Source organism: Protopterus annectens, chromosome 12.part0 (genome assembly GCF_019279795.1).
Source record: "Protopterus annectens isolate FY-2018-M chromosome 12.part0, PAN1.0, whole genome shotgun sequence".
Taxonomy (NCBI): Eukaryota; Metazoa; Chordata; order Ceratodontiformes; family Protopteridae; genus Protopterus; species Protopterus annectens.
The window spans coordinates 153453542-153474270 of record NC_056746.1 but is presented as its reverse complement, the minus strand read 5'-3'; the positions used below and the strand labels follow the sequence as shown (position 1 = coordinate 153474270).

At 38.9% G+C, this 20729-nt stretch overlaps 1 protein-coding gene across 1 annotated transcript in view; it reads right to left on the bottom strand.

Annotated features, from left to right (window-relative positions):
- SNX29 (sorting nexin 29) overlaps positions 1-20729 on the bottom strand; it is a 3382132-nt gene that overhangs the window by 3038465 nt on the left and 322938 nt on the right. Inside the window, exon 6 of the mRNA XM_044089182.1 lies at positions 10421-10491. Coding sequence (XP_043945117.1) covers positions 10421-10491 — 71 coding nt within the window. The remainder of the gene's footprint in view (positions 1-10420; positions 10492-20729) is intronic.

Sequence of the window (20729 nt, the reverse complement as noted above, 5' to 3'; positions counted from 1 at the left end):
CATTAATAATTGTCCTAAATGAGCCAATGTAATAATTAATCATACGAGGTTTAGTTATGTTATATTGCATACTAATATATATGTGCCATGGCAAATTGTTTTCATCTGGTATTTAATTTTTTTTCGAAATCAAATTCATTTATTGATATTACAGTTAGTAATTCTTTCCAATTTGCAGAGTAATTTGGACTTATCCAATCTGAGATTGTTTTAGATATTGATGCTTTTATATATGTTTATATACCAGGAAAGTTTAATCCTCCCTGTTTCCATGGTCTGATATGATGTATTAAAGCTATTCTGTTTCATTTGGGGAACCCATAAAAATGTTATTAGGCATGAATTTATTGAAGTATATTCCTTTCTGGTAACAGTTGTATTGCCAAGGCTATACATAGGATCTTGGGCAGTAAAACCCTTTTTATTAACTGTAGTCTATCTTTCTGTAGTCACTCATGACATCTATCTAAGTATCATGCCATTCTATACACTCAAATGCTTTGCTATGATTGCTGTACATATGTAATACTATAAACCTACAATGATCTTAAACTTCAGTGTAACCATGTATTTTACGTACATGTGGAGCTGTTCTCCCTGGGCCTCCGCTGAAAATGGACATGTATCCAGTCAGACTCTCCCGGTTAACAAATGTAAAATAAAAAAATAAATAAAATAAATAAATTCAAATGTTAATATTATTTTGTTCCATTTTTCCACAGAGATTTTAATTGTACTGATGATACTACTGTAGTTTTTTGAGACTAATTCATTATCCTTGCATAACTCGAATCCGAGATATTTTAAGGTAGATTCTTGTTTCCCTATGATGCAATCCCCCTTAGTCTGCAGTTCTTTTTTATTTAAAAATAAAAAATTTGATTTTGATTTATTGAAATGGAGTCCTGAAGTCGTGAAATTTGTCAACTAATATATCTAATTCTTCTAATGTCTCTTTTGTATTAATGTTAATAACTCATCAGCAAATAGCGTTACTTTACTATTGTATTCTTCATAAACATCTATTCCTTGGATTTTTATATTGTTACGAATTGAACCTGCCAATATTTCAATAGCAAGAGCAAACAGAATCGGTAACATGGGACATCCTTGTTTAGTGCCTTTTTGTTATATGTATAGATTCAGAGGTAAAATGACCTAACTTGACATGCGCTAAATTTGTATATATATTCTTTAGGAGCTAAACAAAGGATGCAGGAAATTCAAATAGCATTAGGATTTTGAATAAATATTCCCAATTTAGGGAATCAAAGGCTTTCTTCTATATCTAAGCCAGTTATGAGTGTTTATTTATTTTCTTTAGTAACAATCTATGAGAGAAATATTCCTTTTAATATTGTCATGTGTGTGTCTATGACATATAAATCCAGTTTGATTATTGTTTTGGATAGTGGTATTTTCATTCTGTTAGTTAATATTGTCATAAATATCTTATAGTCATTATTTAATAATGATATAGGTCTATATGAGGTACAGAGGTTTTGGGATTTGTTTTCCTTTAGGACTGGTGTGATTAAGGAACATCTCCAAGAGGGTGGTATTAAAGCTTGTGACTGAATTTCTAACAGAGCTTTATGGAAGAGGGATAGTATCTTTAAAGGAAAAAACTTATATATTTCCATAATTATGCCATCTATACCTGGAGCTTTATTATTTTTACCCTCTTTTATTGCATCTGTAATTTCTTTGTAGGATATGGGTGCTTGCAGATCTAGTTTTATTTTGTAGATCTAATAATTTAGAATCCCATTCTCTGATTTTTTTTTCTACCAAGTTAGGGTTTTACCATATATGTATGCATTTGATGAGTTCCATATCATTATTTTATTTATCTCTGTGGTGTAATTAATATTGAAGAACTGTAATTCAGATATTAGTTATACATACTGGAATTCTGGAGTTAAAGATCAATGGTTTGTACCCATTTTGAAGTTTTAGTATCAATGAATTGTGGTCTGAAAAGGGGCAGGGAGTGATTGAGAAATTAATGATTTTAGAGTGCAAGTCATGGGAAGCAAATATTTTACCTATTCTAGTTTGAGTACCAAATCTGTGATCTTGATGGGAAAACAACAAAGATTTATCTTCTTTAAATTTCAAAGCATATACAAGATGAAATTATTCTACCCACTTGTATAAAGCTTTCGATACAGCAGATGTACACAGTGGTCTTTATTTGTAGTTTCAGAAATATCAAATATAAAGTTAAAATTTCCTCCTAATATTAAGTGGCCTTTATAATTATTTGAAATGAAATCCAAGTTTTTTTTTTTTTTTTTTTTAACAGTTCCTTTTCCAATGCCTGGGAACCAGTATAGATTGTCTAGGGTCCGTATTCTATTATATTTAACTATTACTAATGCCATAAGGCCTTCTTTATCTTCATACTTATAAATGATTTCTGGTTAATCACATTTGTTTTCCATAACACTGTCACCCCTTTTGCCTTTGCTTTATAAGTGGATTGTGCCAATATCATATAGTCCTCAGGATTCCATTTGTATTTGTCATTTGTTTTGAAATGAGTTTCTTGAAGGAAGACAATTTGTGCTTTGTTCAGTTTTAAATATTTCAGTAGATTTGATCTCTTGCTAGGATTGTGTAAGCCACTGGTATTTAAAGATAATAAAGTTAAATCCATCTTAAGTTAGACTATGTATCTTTTGTTTTATTGTAACTATTAAACACTTTCCTCTGATAACTACAAAGTATATGTTTGAGCTTTTAAAGGAAATTATCAGTTTTATGCTTTGAGTGTTTACCAATAAAGTAATGTTTTGGTCAGGCATACTAAAAATGTTTTTTGTGAAATAAATTTAAATTAATAAATGTTAACAAAACTAAGATCAGCACTAGCCATGGAATGAAAAATCATTCTAATCTGATGGATAAACCTAAATCCATCAGATTATCACTCATACCATGACAATCCAGAACATCTGAGCTCCATAAATTGAATTATCATATGGAGAATATTTGCAATAGGAATAAGTAATGTTTATATTATTTTGAACAGGCATAGTACTATTGTAGATTAGACAGGATTATAATACAATTGAAATGTCTACTTATTGTATAAGCAATTAATATTTACATGAAAGGTAGATGACAAGCAATTCAATCATAGTAAAATAGGATGCATCATATATAAAACCTCAATAAAAGATTATAGCACACAGTTATTTAACATATTCAACCTTACTGATGAAGGTCTTTCAGAATGTATTACTTAATATAACCAGATGGCAATGATATTTATACCTAATGTTTATAATACAATGTATTTTACTGGAAATATCAGAAATAAGAAGTTATGTACTTACCATAACGTTCCATGCGAGTTGTTTATCTCACCTTTACTCTAACTGATGGGTTCAAAGCCAATCCTCGGCTCCGACACGGCTGATAGCAAGCTCAAGGTTTGCCAGTAGCTTGAGACCAAGCCCCTTATCCCACAATGCACTGCTGGAATTACCTCAAATCTTGTTTGCTGCAAACAACAGTATATACATATATACAACATACACATACCCTCATATAAATATATATATATATATATATATATATATATATATATATATATATCTACGTAGAACACTTCCCAAAGGGGAAGAAGAAATATTGAATAACCAGGATAGTACTAACCTCTAAGTCAACAGTCATCCTGGAGGGGGGAAAGAGGGAGGGACGTGAGAATAAAGGCAAGATAAACAACTCCCATGGAACGTTATGGTAAGTACATAACTTCTATATGTGAAGTTGTTAAATCTCGCTGTTTATTCTCACTGATGGGTAGCATCCCCAGCACCTTCAATCCTGGGTGGCTCATGGGAGTATGTTCTTCAGTACCGTGGAACCAAAGGAAGACCTGTTCCTTGAAGCCTTATCTACTTTGTAATGTGTGATAAAGGTATGATGCTTAAACCAAGTGGCTGCAGCGCAAATATTGTCAAGGGGCAATTTAGCTTGAAAAGCAGAAGAGGTAGAGACAGCACTGGTAGAATGAGTTTTCGGTCTGTGCGTTAAAGGCATGCTCGCATTCTTATAAACAAAGGATATACAATAGGATAACCATTTAGATAAAGTTGTTTTAGCCACTGGATTGTCTTTTCTTGCTTCTGATAAGGATACAAAAAGTTGGTCTGATTTCCTAATATCCTTAGTTCTGTCCAGATAAAATCTGCGCTGTCTGTGAACATCAAGTTTGTGCAGCATATATTCCAATTTGCTAGAGTGGGCGGGGAAAAAGACTGGCAGTTCAATGACCTGATTGATATTTGACTAAGAACAGACTTTAGGTAAAAATGAGGGGTTTGTTCCGAGAGATACTCTATCAGCATGGAAGATCATGTAGGGTGGTCTGATAGATAATGCTTGAAGTTCTGACACTCTGCAGGCAGATGTAATGGCCACAAGAAATATTGTTTTCCAAGATAAAAATTTTGAATCACAAGAAGATGCTGGTTCAAAAGGGTGAAGAATAATTTGAGACAGCATAAAGTTTAAATTCCAGGGAGAAAAGGGAATTTTGATCGGAGGTCTCGTATGAAGAATGCCTTTAAGGAAGGGTTTAGATAATTTATGGCTCATAATATTTGAGCCACCAAGACCAAGGTGAAAATTTACGATAGCAGCTAACTGAACTCGAACTGTAGCAGCTGCTGCCCCTTCCTTAAAAATTTTTGTTAGAAATTCTAAAATCGAAGATAGCGGAGCTCGGAAAGGGTCAGTGTTCTGCGTGTTGGCCCCAAACTGAGAACCTTTTCCATTTACTGCCATATAATTTCCTGGTAGATGGCTTGTGAGAAGGTAAGATAATCTGTCTTGTGTATCTTCTGAAATTGAATGAAGCCTGGCAATTAGGGGAAGTGGATTAGCCAAGCAGTCAGTTTCAGGGACTGCAGAGAAGGATGAAGATCCCCTGATGGGCGAGTCAGAAGGTCCGGAACTGGGTCCAGGATCCATGGATCTTCCAACAGATGATGGTGGTGAAACGGAAAGAAATCTATCGAGGCCAGTAGGGGGCTATGAGTATAACAGTCCTTCCCAGTGATTTTGCTTTCTGTAAAAATCTGGGTATTAATGGGAAGGGTGGAAATGCATAGAGGAAACCCGGGGGGCCAATCATGTAAAAGTGAGTCTCTCGGGGGGGGGGGGGTGAATGGGAGGTGGTATTAGAGAAAAGTAGCTTCTGCATTTTGAATTGATGTGGCTGGCAAAAAGGTCACAGCAAGGCTGGCCCCATTTGCAGAAAATCAACTCCGCAACCTGTTTGAGAGACCACTCATGAGGGAGTAATATTGCCCTGCTTATCTTGTCCGCTATCACTTTGGATTTCCCCGGAATGTGCGTTGCTAACAGAAAATGTGGGGATGACACAGCCCATTGCCAGACCCTGAGGGCTTCTCGAAAAAGGGGGTAAGACTTGGTTCTGCCCTGCTTGTTCAAGTACCAGACTACTGACATGTTGTTGGTCTGAATTGCAATAATCCCTAGAGCAAGAGAGTCCTGAAAGTACTGCAACGCCAGAAGTACTGCTCTCAACTCTAGAACATTGATGTGCAGATATGATTCTTGATCTGTCCATGTGCCTTGGGCAGTCTTTCCCTGAAAATGCCCCCCCCCCCACCCTATCAGAGAAGCGTCCATGGTCACAGTGGCTACTGGGGGGGGGGACAAACGGACTTCTGATTGTGACATGAAGAGACGTCAACCACCACCGAAGGTCTCTCCTGCAAGAATCCATGATAAGAATCATGTGGTACATCGGTAGTTTCTGGTAAGACCACTGAGCGAAGAGGAGTCATTGAAGAATTTGCATATGCATCCTTGCGAGTGATATAGCCAGGATTGCTGCCAACATCAAAGCTAGTATTTTCAATACCTCCACTGGTGTAGCTTTGTTCTTTGACACCAGTGAGCTGACGTTTTGGCGGAGAAGAGACTCTTTCAATAGGGAGACGTAGAGTGGTAGTTGAGGTATCTAACTCTGCTCCTATAAAAACGGTATGCTGCAATGGCGATAAGGCAGACTTTTTGAAGTTGATTGTAATGCCTAATTGATGGCAGAGTGTCAGAGTGTATTGTGTTGCCTGAGTCAATTGATGCCTGGTGGTAGCGGTGTGGAGCCAATCGTCTAGTTATGGAAACACCTGGAATCCTAGACGTCTCACGTGAGCCGTGACCACTGCCATGCATTTGGTGAACACTCTGGGGGCTGTAGTGAGACCAAAGGGCAGGGCTCGAAAATGGTAATGATTGGCTCCCAGCCGGAAGTGCAGATGATCTCTGGAGCATCTGTTCATCTTTATGTGACAGTACGTGTCCCTGAGATCTATGGAGCACATCCAATCGCCTTTCCCTAAGAAGGGAAGAATAGACTGAAGCATGACCATTCGGAACTTCTCTTTCTTTATGAACTGGCTGAGTCTGTTGAGGTCCAAGATAGGTCTCAAGTCCCCCGTTTTCTTTGGTACCAAAAAGAATCCTGAGTAAGTTCCGAATCCGACCTGGTCTGCTGGGACTGGTTGGAGTTTTTTCTAGCAATCTGCGGACCTCTACGATTGCTTGTTCCCTGAGATTGGGTTGAACATCTGGGATTTTCCTTATAGGAATGGGAGGGTTAAAGAACAGTATGAAATATCCTATGCTTTGTAACAAAGTATCCCATGTTATGTTTAGCCAGGCTTCTGGGTACAAAGACAAGCGACCCCCGACTGCCTCCAGAGACGAACAGTCAGGCCCCCCTTTCAGGGGTGCTGGTAGGACTGACCGGAGAACTGACCCCTGTCACCCTGCTGTTGTGGACCCCCTCTGCCACGGAGGCGGCGTCTTCCGTTATAACCCCCTCCTCTGCCTCTAGAGGGGGTTTCTCCACATGCGTCCTGAAAGGCTGCCTGAGTTTTTCGAAACCACATTTTTCCTCCCCTAGGGCACTTGGGGTAGGGCCAAGTAGGGGTCGAAAAACGGACCCCAAAGGCAGATAAGGTCTTGCCTTCCTGCTCACACCTGGTTAAAGTTTCCTTTACTTTGGGCCCAAACAGTGATGAGCCATCGAATGGGGTATTAATAAAGGAAGACTTAAAGGGTTCCGCAAAGGAACAGAGACGCATCCAGGCTAGTCTTTGAAGAGCAATGCCCGAACTAGTGCCTCTACTCAAACCATCAGCTGCATAGGATATGAGACGCATGGACGAGTTCACCACTGAGTTTAGGGTAGCGAGCTGGGCGTTGACTTTATCGGCCACTCCTGCAGCTACCATACCCTGGAGAGTATCTCCTAGCTCTTTCAGGAGATCTCTTTGTAGTCTTGTAAAGTGGGTTAAGTAGTTCAGTGATCGCAGAGAAAAAGTCGCTGAACTAAACATGCGCTTCCCATACCTATCCATAACCCTAGAATCTCTGTTAGGGGGATGGATAGAAGAGGATGTCTCAGATACTTCCTTTTTGGTGGCTGCAGCTACCACCATGGCATCAACAGGCACTCCTTTCGTCAAAAATAGCTTGTCCACTGGGGCAGATATGGATTTATTGGGTCTACAAGGGACAGGTTTCCATGGTCTCTGGTGACTCCCACGCCTTACGAGAGATCAGTTCCATGAGCTCGTCATAAGGCGGAGACACCCAAGAAGTGGAAGGTTAAGACCCAAAAGCCTTCAAGAGCATGGACTCATCCTCAGTAGGGGTCTTGGACTGCCAATCGACCCTCTGACTAAGGATCTCTAGTATCTCTACAACGGAGATATCTTCAGAGGGGGATCGAGGGGACCCTTCTAACTCATCTAAGTCCGTGTCAGATTCAAAGACTCCTGTGGGGAGTCTAAGTTCCTCCTCTTGCACAGTCTCTTCCTCGACACCTCCTCAGTGTGGGGATCTGGGGAGGTCTCAGAAGAGCAGGGGATGCCCTGTGGGGGTACTTGGGGCTTGGGGTCTCTACGCTTAGAGGGATCGGTAGATGAAGCAGACACAGGAGCTTGAGGGGAGAGGAAAGCTGAACCGATGCTGACGTTGTCTTTGGAGACAAAACTCTCATAGCATCGAAGGCACCATGGCTCCGACGAGAAGGAGTGGACAGACCTGAGAGTACCGTCTGATCCTCCCGCACTGAAACCCTGGGCTCCTAGAGCCCTCGGTTGGCACCGAGTAAATCCGAGTAGATGGAGCCGATAACACCGGTGCGGGTATCTGCTCCAAGGGTTCGACCACCATCGGTTCAATTTCCTTCGGCTCCGAGAGTCCAGTACGGCTCGGAGGAGGAGTAGACAAATCCGGTTCCATGGTCTTCGGTACAGACGAGCTGGTCGGGGCCGACAACAATTTGGCAAGTCCTGGTGCCTGTAAAAGCTACTGCACTAGCCGATCTATGTCCAAATCTGAAAGGCTGACTGAAGATTTAGCTGAATGCACTGAAGATGCTGGCTGGAGCAGAGGTAAAGAAGGAACTTTAGAGACCGGCTCCAATACTGAGAGCTGGCTCCGAATCAAAGGTACACTCAGTACCGATGACCCTCCTTCTGAAACCTTAGCCTTTTTTGAGACCTTATCTGAAGACTTGGATTTTGAGGATTTGGAGGACATACTAGCACCCTCATGGCTACTCAAAACTTCCGAAAAAGATTGCTGTAGCAATCCCCTGTCTATATGTTTCCTCCTTCTCTCCTAGAGGACTCTTGAAGAAAAGGAGTGGCAAATGCTACAGGTGTCGTGGAGGTGTTTAGCCCCCAGACAGTAGACACATTGAATGTGCCCGTCAGTAATGGACATTTTCTGCCCACAATCTGGGCATTTTTTGAATCTCGATTTGGGATGGGACTTCTCCTTATCATCCGACATATTTAAAAGAAAAAAACAGTAAATTAGATCCACAAATAACTAAGCCCAATCCAGGTACTATCTATAACAGTATTATATATATACAAATATAGATACAAACATAGGGCTAAGAGGCCCACAGAAAAAAGCCTGACTATTATAAGGATTAAGTAGAGAAAAAGGGCTAAGGGCCCACACAAACTAAGAAGCCAACAAGGCTCTAACTTTTAAACTATTTATACTATCTAAGTATTTAACTATAGAGTAAATATAAAAGTACTAACACACTATATTTTTTTAAAACAAAAAAAGAAAACTTTTTATAGACTTGCTGTTAGTTTTTTTCTAAAATGGTCCAAGCTAGCTGGATCACAGAGATCTCTCTTGCTGCGGCAAACTAGATCTGAGGTAATTCCAGCAATGCATTGTTGGATAAGGGGCTTGGTCTCGAGCTACTGGCAAACTTTGAGCTTGCTATCGGCCGTGTCGGAGCCAAGGATCAGCTCCGAACCCATCAGTGAGAATAAACGGCGAGATTTAACAACTTCACATTTGATATTAACTATGTTTAGACAGAATAATGATGACATTTGTACTAAGAGTTTGCTACTATTATTCAACCAGGATATACATGACATTTTTAAATCATACTTTAACTGAAGAAGGCATTAGTCTCCATGACAGCATTTTTTTCAAAACACTGTACTGTTACTGCTATTATATATGATGTTAATTTGTTACATTTGTATCTGAACTCTGATGAATGATACCTTGTTGAATTAGTTATAAGTAAAATCAATGAAAAATGAAGATAAGTATTCATGGAGTTCAAGTAGAGGAATAGAAGTAGTCAAAGTTCACTTCCCCTTTCCTAGAAAAAAAAAAAAAACATGCAACACTGTCAACCTGCTATACTTAAAATGCACAAGGTAGGCCCCTACTTCCACATTTGCTATTTCATGGCAAGCTTCCTCTTACTAAGCTATGGGCTTTAATTTTGGGTACAACTTTTTTACACGAGAACGCTGTATATGCTGCACATTACAGTTTCAATTTTCTATGCAGAATTAGTCTCTCTCTCTCTCTCTATCTTGGCACCGTCTAGTTCAGAAGCTTTAATTTTATCTAGCTTTCTTCTGCATATTCATTCATGGCACCCTATTTAACCAAATCTTATCTGACAGATGTTTACCCTTCCACTATGAAAGAAACAATCCAGTGTATGAACTTGACAAAATTACTTAATGAAGTTTTTAATATGCTTTACTTGTATTGCATTTTTGAAAGCCAGCTGGTAATTCTCTACAGTGTTTGTTTTTCCACTAACATCTGCAAATCTAGTTCGTTCTTTATGGTCCACTACAAGAAATCTTAATGAAAAGCAAGCTAAATCAAGTTTCTGAAAGACCATAGTTCTACACTATAGGTAAGCACAGACAATAGGAAATTCTATATAGCAAGAGAAAAAAATAGTAATAAAATAAGTAAAAGTGATGTTTCTATAAATTCATAGAAATAAGTTATAACACAATGGAATTAAAATGAGTAAGAAAAAGGACAAGGCCAGTAAATGACAATAATAACCTACCTGCTGCCATCGTAGGAAGCATGCTAGCCCTCTCTTCATCCATTACAAAAGACCAGTCTTCATAGAAGGTACTACAGAAAAGGAAACATAAAATCTATAACCATAACCAATTCAAATTTGTTTATTTGTACAAAGAAGTATCACAGGAAAATCTGGCACAGCAAAATTCTAAATGATCTTTCCTTCATTCCTCAGAAAAAAATCCTGTTATCTGCCTCTATCTTCTATCAATATGTGCTCTTGACAGGAAAATTTAAGAGTTTTACAAAGATTTACTATGACGTATTTGGATATTGTTTAAAATACAGCAAATTATGACTAAAAGCAGAATGCAGGTCACCCACTACTAAGGACAAAGAGATGAATCAGACTAGTATGCAGACATGTTATTAATGTCACTAACACTTTTTGTTATATTAATGTTGACAAGCTTTCTATGTGGAGTGTGGTTCCTGAAACTACCACCAAACTATGTGTAGGGCCCTACATCATATGTTCATGTTACTGAGCAGGTGAGAAGTTCAGATATCAGTAAGTATGTTGTACTGTGCCAGATGTACACTGGAATACAGTACTTTACTGGGAAAGCATTAATGCAGACCCAGTTACTACAGTGAAAAACAAAGCCCAGATTGTCTCTAGTTTCACTTCATGACAACCTACCTGCAGTAAAGATTACCATGCAAGTCAAAGGATAAAGCTGAAAACAGACCTTTGGATTTCTATATATACTAAATTCCAAGACAAATAGGGTGGGGAGAAGGATAGACAAACGGACCAAGATTAGCCCTGCAACCTTAAATTACAAAACGTCAAGAAAAAAAATTACAGATGAACAAAGAAACAAAACTCTCAGTGGGTATCGACTGCTTAGTTCACAATCTATCAATTACCTAATATAATTTATACTGTTTCACATCTATTGGCTTAATTTTCTAACAAAATCTACTTAACAGAAATGCTTCTTTTAAATTGAAGCCTAGGAGAAGCAGTCTAGTTAAACTTGTTTAGTGTTAACACATTATGTATGGTGCAGACAGAAGGAATCAAACACAGAAATTGAGGAAGATGATTTTTTAGCAGCTCATAACCTAAATCATCTTTACTATACACGGAAAAAGGAGAACCAGCAGTAAACTTCATATTATATGATAGCTTTACTTCTGCCCCATCCATTTCGCGAAGTCTACTGTCTTTTCTGATATCACAGTATTTTCAGCAAGTCTGTTCTTTCTGGTTTTGATTTCTTTACATTACTCTTGAAACAACTGTAGTTTCTACACTGTACATCCCTAGTGTAGTACGGACATTTCCTGAAAAATTTCATTAATCTCTCATTTATTGACTCATGCTGCCTACGTGCTTTTTCTTTGCACTTTCTTCTAGGGAAGGAATGTTATACATGTGTTTAGCAAAGCAGAAATCTCCAGACACTTCTCAACTGGTGACAACTGCCATTAAGAAAGGAAATTCTATATTATCCTTTGTTGACCGTGTTAGTCCCACTAAGCTAGTAGTCTGTTTTCAGGGGAGACCCAAGGTGGTATTTATACAACTAGAGGAAATTTGGCCAGGGCTCTGGGGAACTTCTCCAACTCGCGACTGGCACCCTTAGTATCGCTGTACATGAATACGTACACGTCCCATTTCTAGCTTGGAGACAGCTGGGAGGATGGTGTGCAAGACAGAACATCAATAGAAGGGGGCAGAGGTGAATGCTAGCTCAGAAAAAGTGGTAAAATTGTATTAGACTCAGAGGAAGCTTTTCCAAAGAAGGCTGCTTGATCAGACTGAGGATAAGGGATAAGAAGGGATGGGATACAATAATAGTGCACAGTTACAACTCTCCAATGAGTAAGGTTGTGGAATGATACACTTCAAGAAATGATCAACCAAAGTAAGCCAGAGAATGAGGTTTCATGGGGACATTATGGGAAAAATAGATGGAGACAGAAGCAATGCCAGAAGAATGCAGTGTCAAGACAAAGGAAACGTATGCAGAGACAGTAGTAGCTACAGGAGAAGGAGAAGAGAAGAAAGAAAAGAGGACAGTGAAAAGAAAATTTGTGGTAAGAATACAAACAGAAAGGGAACAGGAACTGAACAGATATGAAGTCTGACACAATGTAATGTTACCTTTTAGTGTAAAAATGCAAAAGGTAAGAGCATTTATTTTCATTAACAGAGAGACATTTCAAATATTTTCTTTGAGACTGTACAACGTATGGAGAGAATTTTGTAAGAATATGAAAAAGACAAAATCCTTGTAATGAGTATACAATAAAAACATCTTTTTGAGAGACTAAAAAGAAAGTACATATACAGTTTTGAATTGAAGTGGAAAGACAGACTTTAAAATAACATTTAAAAATGTATGCAAGAAAAATAATAGACATTTCAAAAGTTTATGATAATAGATATTTATGGACTGGGGTATGGGATTGTAATGTCATTCCAAAAAAGGAAATGGAAAAAAGTGTACATATTCCAAGTGTCGCAATTGCTGATGGTAACAGGGGTGCTGCAAAATTTTGGGACAACCAAGGACATGTTTGTGGAAAAGAACTTTTAGTTAATAGTCAAGACAAAAAGAGAGACCAGCTATGTTATACGGGTTGGAGACAGTGGCATTGACAAAAAGGCAGGAGTCAGAGCTCGACGTGGCAGAGTTGAAGATGTTAAGATTTGCACTGGGGTGCAACAAGGAAGGAGAGGATTAGGAATACGTATATTAGAGGGTCATCCCAGGTTGGAAGGTTTGGAGACAAAGCCAGAGAGGCAAGATTACGTTGGTTTGGACATGTGCTGAGGAGAGACGCAGAGTATATTGGGAAAAAGATGCTAAGGATGAAGCTGCCAGGTAACAGGAAAAGAGGAAGGCCTAAGATAAGGTTTATGGATGTGGTGAGAGAGGACATACAGGTGGCTGGTGTGACAGAGCAAGATGCAGAGGACAGGAAGAAATGGAAACAGTTGATCTGCTGTGGCGACTCCTAACGGGAGCAGCCGAAAGAAGTAGTCAAGACAAAAAGAAATGTTACATATGTGGTAAAACAGGATACAAAACAAAAAAATCTGAACATGAATGTTATAAATGTAAAAAATAAATGTGACAGTTACGGATGTATTGTAAAGAAAAAGAGAATGAGCTATGTAGGACTGAAAAAGAGATAGAAGATGAAACTTATGAAAAAAGGGAGATACTAAGGAAGAAGACACAAGCTAGAAAAGGGTAAGAGGGAAAAATAATCCCATTGGTAGAAGAGATAAAGATAGAAAAAGCCATTGTTAGAAAGGAAATGAATAATGCTTTTCTTATGAGAAATTAGTATATAATGCTATCTCCTAAACCAAGAAACATGGAACGGAATCATTTAACAATTCTTTCAGTGAATGTTAATATGAAAAATATTACTAGAATAGCAATTTTAAAATGGTGTAACAAATGTAATGTTGATATAATTAATCTGGAGGCTATAAGAATTCTGACACCTGAAGAAAGATAAAAACTGTGGGGAAATAATATGGAACAGAGTGAATAAATAGTATTCAGGAACAGCAGTTCTATGTACAAGAGTAGTGAAAATTCTGGATATTACATTAGTCAAAATGGGAAGATAATTATAGACTTAAGACGGCAAGACAACATGTATAGAATTATTGCTATATATGCATATGTGATTAGTAAAGAAAAGGAGACTACTTCAGAAAATACTGGATTGTGTACTTGCAAACAAAGATATATAATTATTCCATGAGATTTCAGTTGTGACTTAAGGGGAAATCAGAGGAAAAGACATAAAAAAAAGATGATGAAAGTAAAAAAAGTTTCAAAAATTAGTTGCATGGAATAAAACATGGACTCTTAGAAGACGTACTTTAAAATCGGAAACAGATTATTTTTGGTAACAGAAGGAATGTGTATAATGGAAGAAGAAACTATTGCAACAGGTTTCTCAGACAATGTGGTAATATGGCTGAAAATACTACTAATGGAGAGTATATAAATACAGGAAAAGGTATAAAGGAATAAATGAAAAGTAATGGAATGAAAAAGGAAAGAATGATATTACGCATTTATAGAAGAACCATATTACTATGAAAGCATTTTATGTTAACTGTTCGGGATGGTGGATTGCTATTAAAAGAAAATAGAGAGAGTTATTTTGTAAAAAGAAAGAAAAAATGCAGGAATATGATAAAATATACAGAGATGCGGTGAATAACATTCAAATTATTATGAGAAGGGAAATAAATTTATAAGAAAAAATAAGCAAAACTAGAGATTATTCTACAAATGAAGTTTTTTTTTCCTTACAAGGAAGAACACAGTAAGTTTCACCTTAAGCAAGATAGTGAAGGAGGATAGTAGCATAATAAGAGAAATGAAAGACAGAAGAACATTTAAAGAAAAGTCAGCAGCAAATTATGGGACCTGTTGTAAGACGTATGTTTATACTATGTTCTTTTGTTTAACTAAAAATTGGGAAGTAAAAAATTCTGCAAAAATTAATAAAGAATTTGAAAAACAGATCACGTTGTATGACTTAGAAAAAATGTTTAAACAGTTAAATGTGGACTCAACATCATGCCCTGATGGTATTGGGTTTGAAATGTTTAAAAAAATCTAGAAAGATGGCAGACAATACTCTAATACATGTATTCAATGAAAGGTTAAATGAAGGATTCAAATATAAAAGAAATTGTGTAGTGTAGTATTAAAATTTATACAGAAAAAGGGAGAAAAAGAAGATATAAAAACTGGAGACCAATAGTCTAAATAATACACACTATAAGATATTTATGAAAATAATACAAAAGAGATTTCAGAATAAGATGCAATACATAATGGAGGAAAGTTTATATAAAAGGAAAGAAGGATGCTAAGATTTATAAATTATAGCGGGAAAAATTATAAATGGCATAACTAGAAAGGAAGATATAAAACATATGACAGATTATATTAATAAAGCATTTGATTCAATACAGCACGATATATTGTAGAAAATAATGGATATGTAGAATGATAATAAAATCAAACAAGTACGTAGGACAGCTTATAAGAATAATAAAGTTAAGAGTTTTAGTCAATGGATGGTTAAGTAAAGAAATAGATATGAATAACGGTATAAGACAAGGGTGTATTGCCAGTAGTTTTAGTCATGAATACAACAGTTAGAGAGTTAAACCTGAAACTTAAGAATGCAAATTATAAAATTCAAACGGAAGCTGAAATTCCAGTTATGATGTCATATGCAGATGATACTATTATCACAACTAATATAGAAAGTGGATAACAGAAGTTATCTATTTAGTGGAAAGTTTAAAGGAGAGCGGAACAACGCTTACTAAAGAAAAAAGTAAAAGAATGTGTGATGCAATAAAAATAGCACCTGTATACTTTTCTATGAAAGAAATATCTGTTTTAGGTATACATTTTGATAAAGAAGAAAATAAGAAGGCATGGGATAAAGAAGTTATGTCTTACCATAACATTCCATCTGTGTTGCTGATCTTCATTCATTCATTACATGTGGGTTCGGAACAGATTCTCGGTTCTGACTCAGCTGTTTTTCCAAGCCCGCACCAGCCAGAAAACTCTTGAGCTAAGTCTTGCCTATAGTGCCCCTCTCAACATTACCTCAGATCAAGTTTGCCTAGAAGACAGGACAGATTAGAGAGAGAAACCAGAGGCTTTCTCTGAGCAACTTCCTTATCAAGCGTAAAGGATCGTAAGTGAACCTCCAAGAGTCTTAGGAGGGGGATGGTGGGGGGTTGTAATGAATGGAAATCAACAACACAGATGGAACATTATGGTAAGAAGTAACTTCTTAATCTGATGTTGTTAATCTTCATTCATTCCTTATATGTGGGAAAGAGTCCCTAGCTACCTTGTTTCCTTGGAGGCCTTATGGAAGAATGTCCCTGAGTACCACTGAACCAAAGGTAGCTCTTCCCTGGAGACTATGTCCAATTTGTAATGTGTGATAAAGGTATGAGAAGAGGCCCGTGCTACTGCTGCACAAATGTCACCCACAAAAACCCTTGCATGGAAAGCTACAGAATTTGACACTGACCTTGTAGAATGTGCTTTAATCCTAGAACGAATAGCAACTTTGTTATTATGGTATATGTAGGTGATGCAATCTCTTAACCATTTAGATAAGGTAACCTTAGAAAATGACTTTCCCATTTTGGGACCAGAATAGGAGATGAAAAGTTGCTCAGACTTTTCTACAGATTTTGTCCTATCAAGGTAAAAGTGTAATTGTCTGTGGACATTGAGCAAATGAAAAGTATACTCCCCTTTATTAGAAAAGTTTGGAAAGAAAACTGGTAGGTTTATCATTTGGTTAATGGTTAGGTCAGAAATAACTATTGGTAAAAAGGAGGGATTTGTTCATAGGGATATTCTGTCTTTATGAAAAACTAGATTTGGACATTTCACACACAAAGCTTGTAGTTCTAAAATATGTCTAGCTGATGTAATGGCTGCCACGAACAAGGTTTTCCAAGACAAGAATTTCAGATCACAGTTGGCTGCAAGCTCGAAGGGGGAACTGGTTAAGGACTGGGGGACCAAGGTCAAGTCCCAAGGCTCAATTGGTTGCTTCAAAGGGGGCATGATATGCAGGACTCCCTTCAGAAAATTTGTACATAGTCGATGAGAAATTAGAGAGAAGCCATCAAAACCATTATTGTAGTTAGATATTGCACAGAGATGGACTATGAATGAAGACGCTGCAGCTCCGGATTCAAGTAGGTTAGACAGATATTTTAAGACTGTAGATATTTGTGCCAAAAAGGGACTTATTTCCTATTTGCAACACCAGACAGAGAATCGCTTCCATTTACTAAAGTAAAGCCTCCTGGTGGATGGTTTATGAGAAACCAGAAGTATATGATGGACAGGAGAGGACAGGTTACTTTGCCTGGCAATCAATTGAAGTGGAGAAACCAAGCTGTCAGCTTGAGGCTCGCTATATTTGGTGAAGCAGAGCCTGTGGATGTGATACCAAGTCTAGAGTTGGCTCCAGAATTCAGGGTTGATGAATAAGATGAGGTCATATGAAGGGGAACCAAATTTGTCAAGGCCAGTATGGAGCAATGAGGATTACTCTGCTGCTCAACTGAAAAGTCTTCTGCAGGAATCGTGGGATCAGGGGGAGTGGAGGATAAGCGTAGAGAAGACCCGTAGGCCAATCATGTAGAAGAGCGTTCCTCTGGTACTCCCCCTGCAGGGGAGTTGGGGCAAAGTAGCTGCTGCATTTGTGATCTGCAGGAGAAGTGAACAGGTCACAGCAAAGCTGGCCCCAGCAACTGAAAATCTCTGTTACTACTGTAGTACTGAAGGACCACTCATGAGGCAGGAAAATGCATCTGCTCAACTTGTCTGCAATCACGTTGGAATCCCTGGGAATGTGCATTGCTATTAGAAAGCGATTGGAAGCCATCACACATTGCCAGATTCTCATGGCTTCTCGACATAATGGGTAGGATCTGGTTCCTCCTATTTGTTTATGTACCAGACTCTGGACATGTTGTCTGACTGAATGGCAATCTTTCCTGAAGGGAGATCAGAGTGGAATGCTTGCAACGCAAGAAGCACTGCCCTCAGTTTTAGAACATTGACCTCCAAGGGTGACCAAGTGTCTTGGACCGTCTGTCCCTGATAATGCCCCCCCCCACCCCATCAAGGAGGTATCCGTGGCCACTATGGCTTTGGGTTATGAAGGGGAGAAAGGACAGCTCCATAGGTTTTGGTCTAGCCTAATTCTTCACAGAAGATCTTGCTTGCACTGATTGGTTGTCCTGATTTGGTAAGACATGGGTAGGTCAAAGGGGAACCATTGTGTTAATAGCCACTGGCGAAGCCTCATGTGCAATCTCGCTAATGGAACCATCGTAATGGATGCTGCCATGGATCCTAAGAGTTGAAGAACTGCTTGGGCCAACACTTTTGTCTGGTTCAATATCACTTGGAGCTGCAGTCTTAGTCTCTGTCGCCTGTGAGGGGGAAGGAACACTCGACAAATCTGTGTTTTGAATTCCGCCCCTATATATTGTAGAAGGCGTAAGTTTGCATTAGCTCTCGTTCACTGTTCTGCTGAGATTATTCAGAAGTTGTCGGGTATGATGAATCACACAAAAAAATCTCGCAAATAAACCAAAAACAAAGCACCAAGAAGAGGCAAAAAATAAACTTAGCGTACTGTAGTTTATTGTCCGCTTTCATCCGTAGACTTCGCCAGAATACAAGAACTACTTAGAACAGCGTGAAACATTATGGCAGATCAGACTTAACTCTGATGTTCACCCTGGTCTTAATGATATGATCAACGTCAAATGCTTTTTAAAATATAGGGAATTGTCTGTTAACAAATCCACTGATTTTAATTCTTTTTTTACCTGAACTTGTTTCTTTAAATGTTAAATGGTTTAATTGATTCTTAATTGTTTAATTAGGGTTGTTATATATGTGCTAGTGAGTTCACTGTTTTTTGTATTCTGATGAAGTCTACGGATGAAAGCGGACAATAAACTACAGTACGCTAAGTTTATTTTTTGCCTCTTCTTGGTGCTTTGTTTTTGGGTATGATGAATCACTGACAAAAGTTAATGCTTGGTTGGGGCGGTAAGGAGCCAATCATCCAGATATGAAAACACGTGGAATCCTTGCAGTCTCAAGTGAGCTGTCACCACTGCCATGCATTTGGTAAACACTCTGGGGGCTGTAGAGAGACCAAAGGGCAGTGCTCGAAGATGGTAATGATTGGCTCCCAGTAGAAAGCGGAGAAATCTTCTGGATCATTGTCTATTTTTATGTGGTAATACACATCCTGAAGATCTATAGAGCACATCCAATCGTCTTTTCCCAAAAAAGGGAGTATAGACTGTACTGTGACCATCCGGAACTTTACTTTTTTGACAAAGGTTTTAGGATGCTGAGTTCCAGAATTGGCCTCCAGTCCCCTGTTTGTTTTGGCATTAAAAAGAATCTTACATAAAAACTGGATTCTATCTGGTCTGGAGGGACTGTTTGAATTTCTATAGCTGCAAATTCCCTTTGACTGGGTGGAACATCGGGAATGCACCTTATAGGCTTTGGCATTGAGTTGAAGGGAATGTGAGTTCCTCTGGTTATTACTGTCTGCACCCAAAAAATCTGTAGTTATTTCATACCAGGCAAAGTGGTGCACAGAGAGAAGACCCCCGACTGCTTCCAGACGCAAGCAATTCTGCCACTCTTCAGGAGCGCTGATAGCGTTGCCCAGAGAAAGAATCCCTGGATCCCTAGTTACATGGACTCCCCTCTGCCTCTGAAGGAGCATCTTCTGTTTGCATTAACCCCTCTGCCCCAGGGGGAAATTCACCACGTGTTACGGAAAGGCCCTTGGGATTTTTTGTACCACATTTTCCCACTCCTCTGGTGCCTGGAATAGGGTCTCTGAGGAGTGGGAAAATGGACCACAGCAGACAAGGTCTTACCATCCTTCTCACACCTGGCCAACGTATCCTTAACCTTAGGGCCAAACAGAGATGAGGCCTCTATGGGGGCATTAAGGAAGGAAGACTTGAAAGGGTCCATGAAATCACATGACCGCATCCAGGCATGGCATCTAGCCACGCCACCAGTGCCTGCTGCTCTCGCCGCCCCTTCAATTGAGTGGGAAATCAACCTCATGGACAAATTCGAAATGGATTCCAGCGTAGCAAGCTGTGAGGAGACTTTGTCTCACACCTCATCAGAGACTGCTCCTGCCAGGGTTTCTGACAGTTCCATAATTAAGTCTCTGAAGTCGCGTAAAATGTGCCAAATAGTTCATAAACCTAATAGCAAAGGTCACTGAAGAAAAGAGCCACTTCCCAAGCCTATCGCCCAAGACTCCCTGTTCAGGGGATGGACAGCAGTGGTCTTTTTGGTGAGCTCCTTTTTTGTGGCTGCAGCCACAACCATAGCATCCACTGGGAGGCCCTTGGACCAGTGAGGACTATCTGCAGGAGGTGATAGGATCTCATCTGGCCTATAGGGAATTGGTTCAATGGCATCAGGTGTTTTCCATGCCCGCTCCACGATAAACTGGATGAGCTCATCTGCAGGGGTGGGGTCACCCAGGAGGTAGAGGGCTGGGCCTGGAAAGCCTCCAAGAATATGTTCTTAGAGAAAGGCATGTTGGACTTCCAATCACCCCACTGTTTAAGGATCTCCAAGATGTCTGCAAAGGAGACATCATCAGTGGGCGAACATGGGGTCCCTTCCCAGTCAACGTAGTCTGTATCTTTGGTCAATGATTCCTCTGGGGAATTA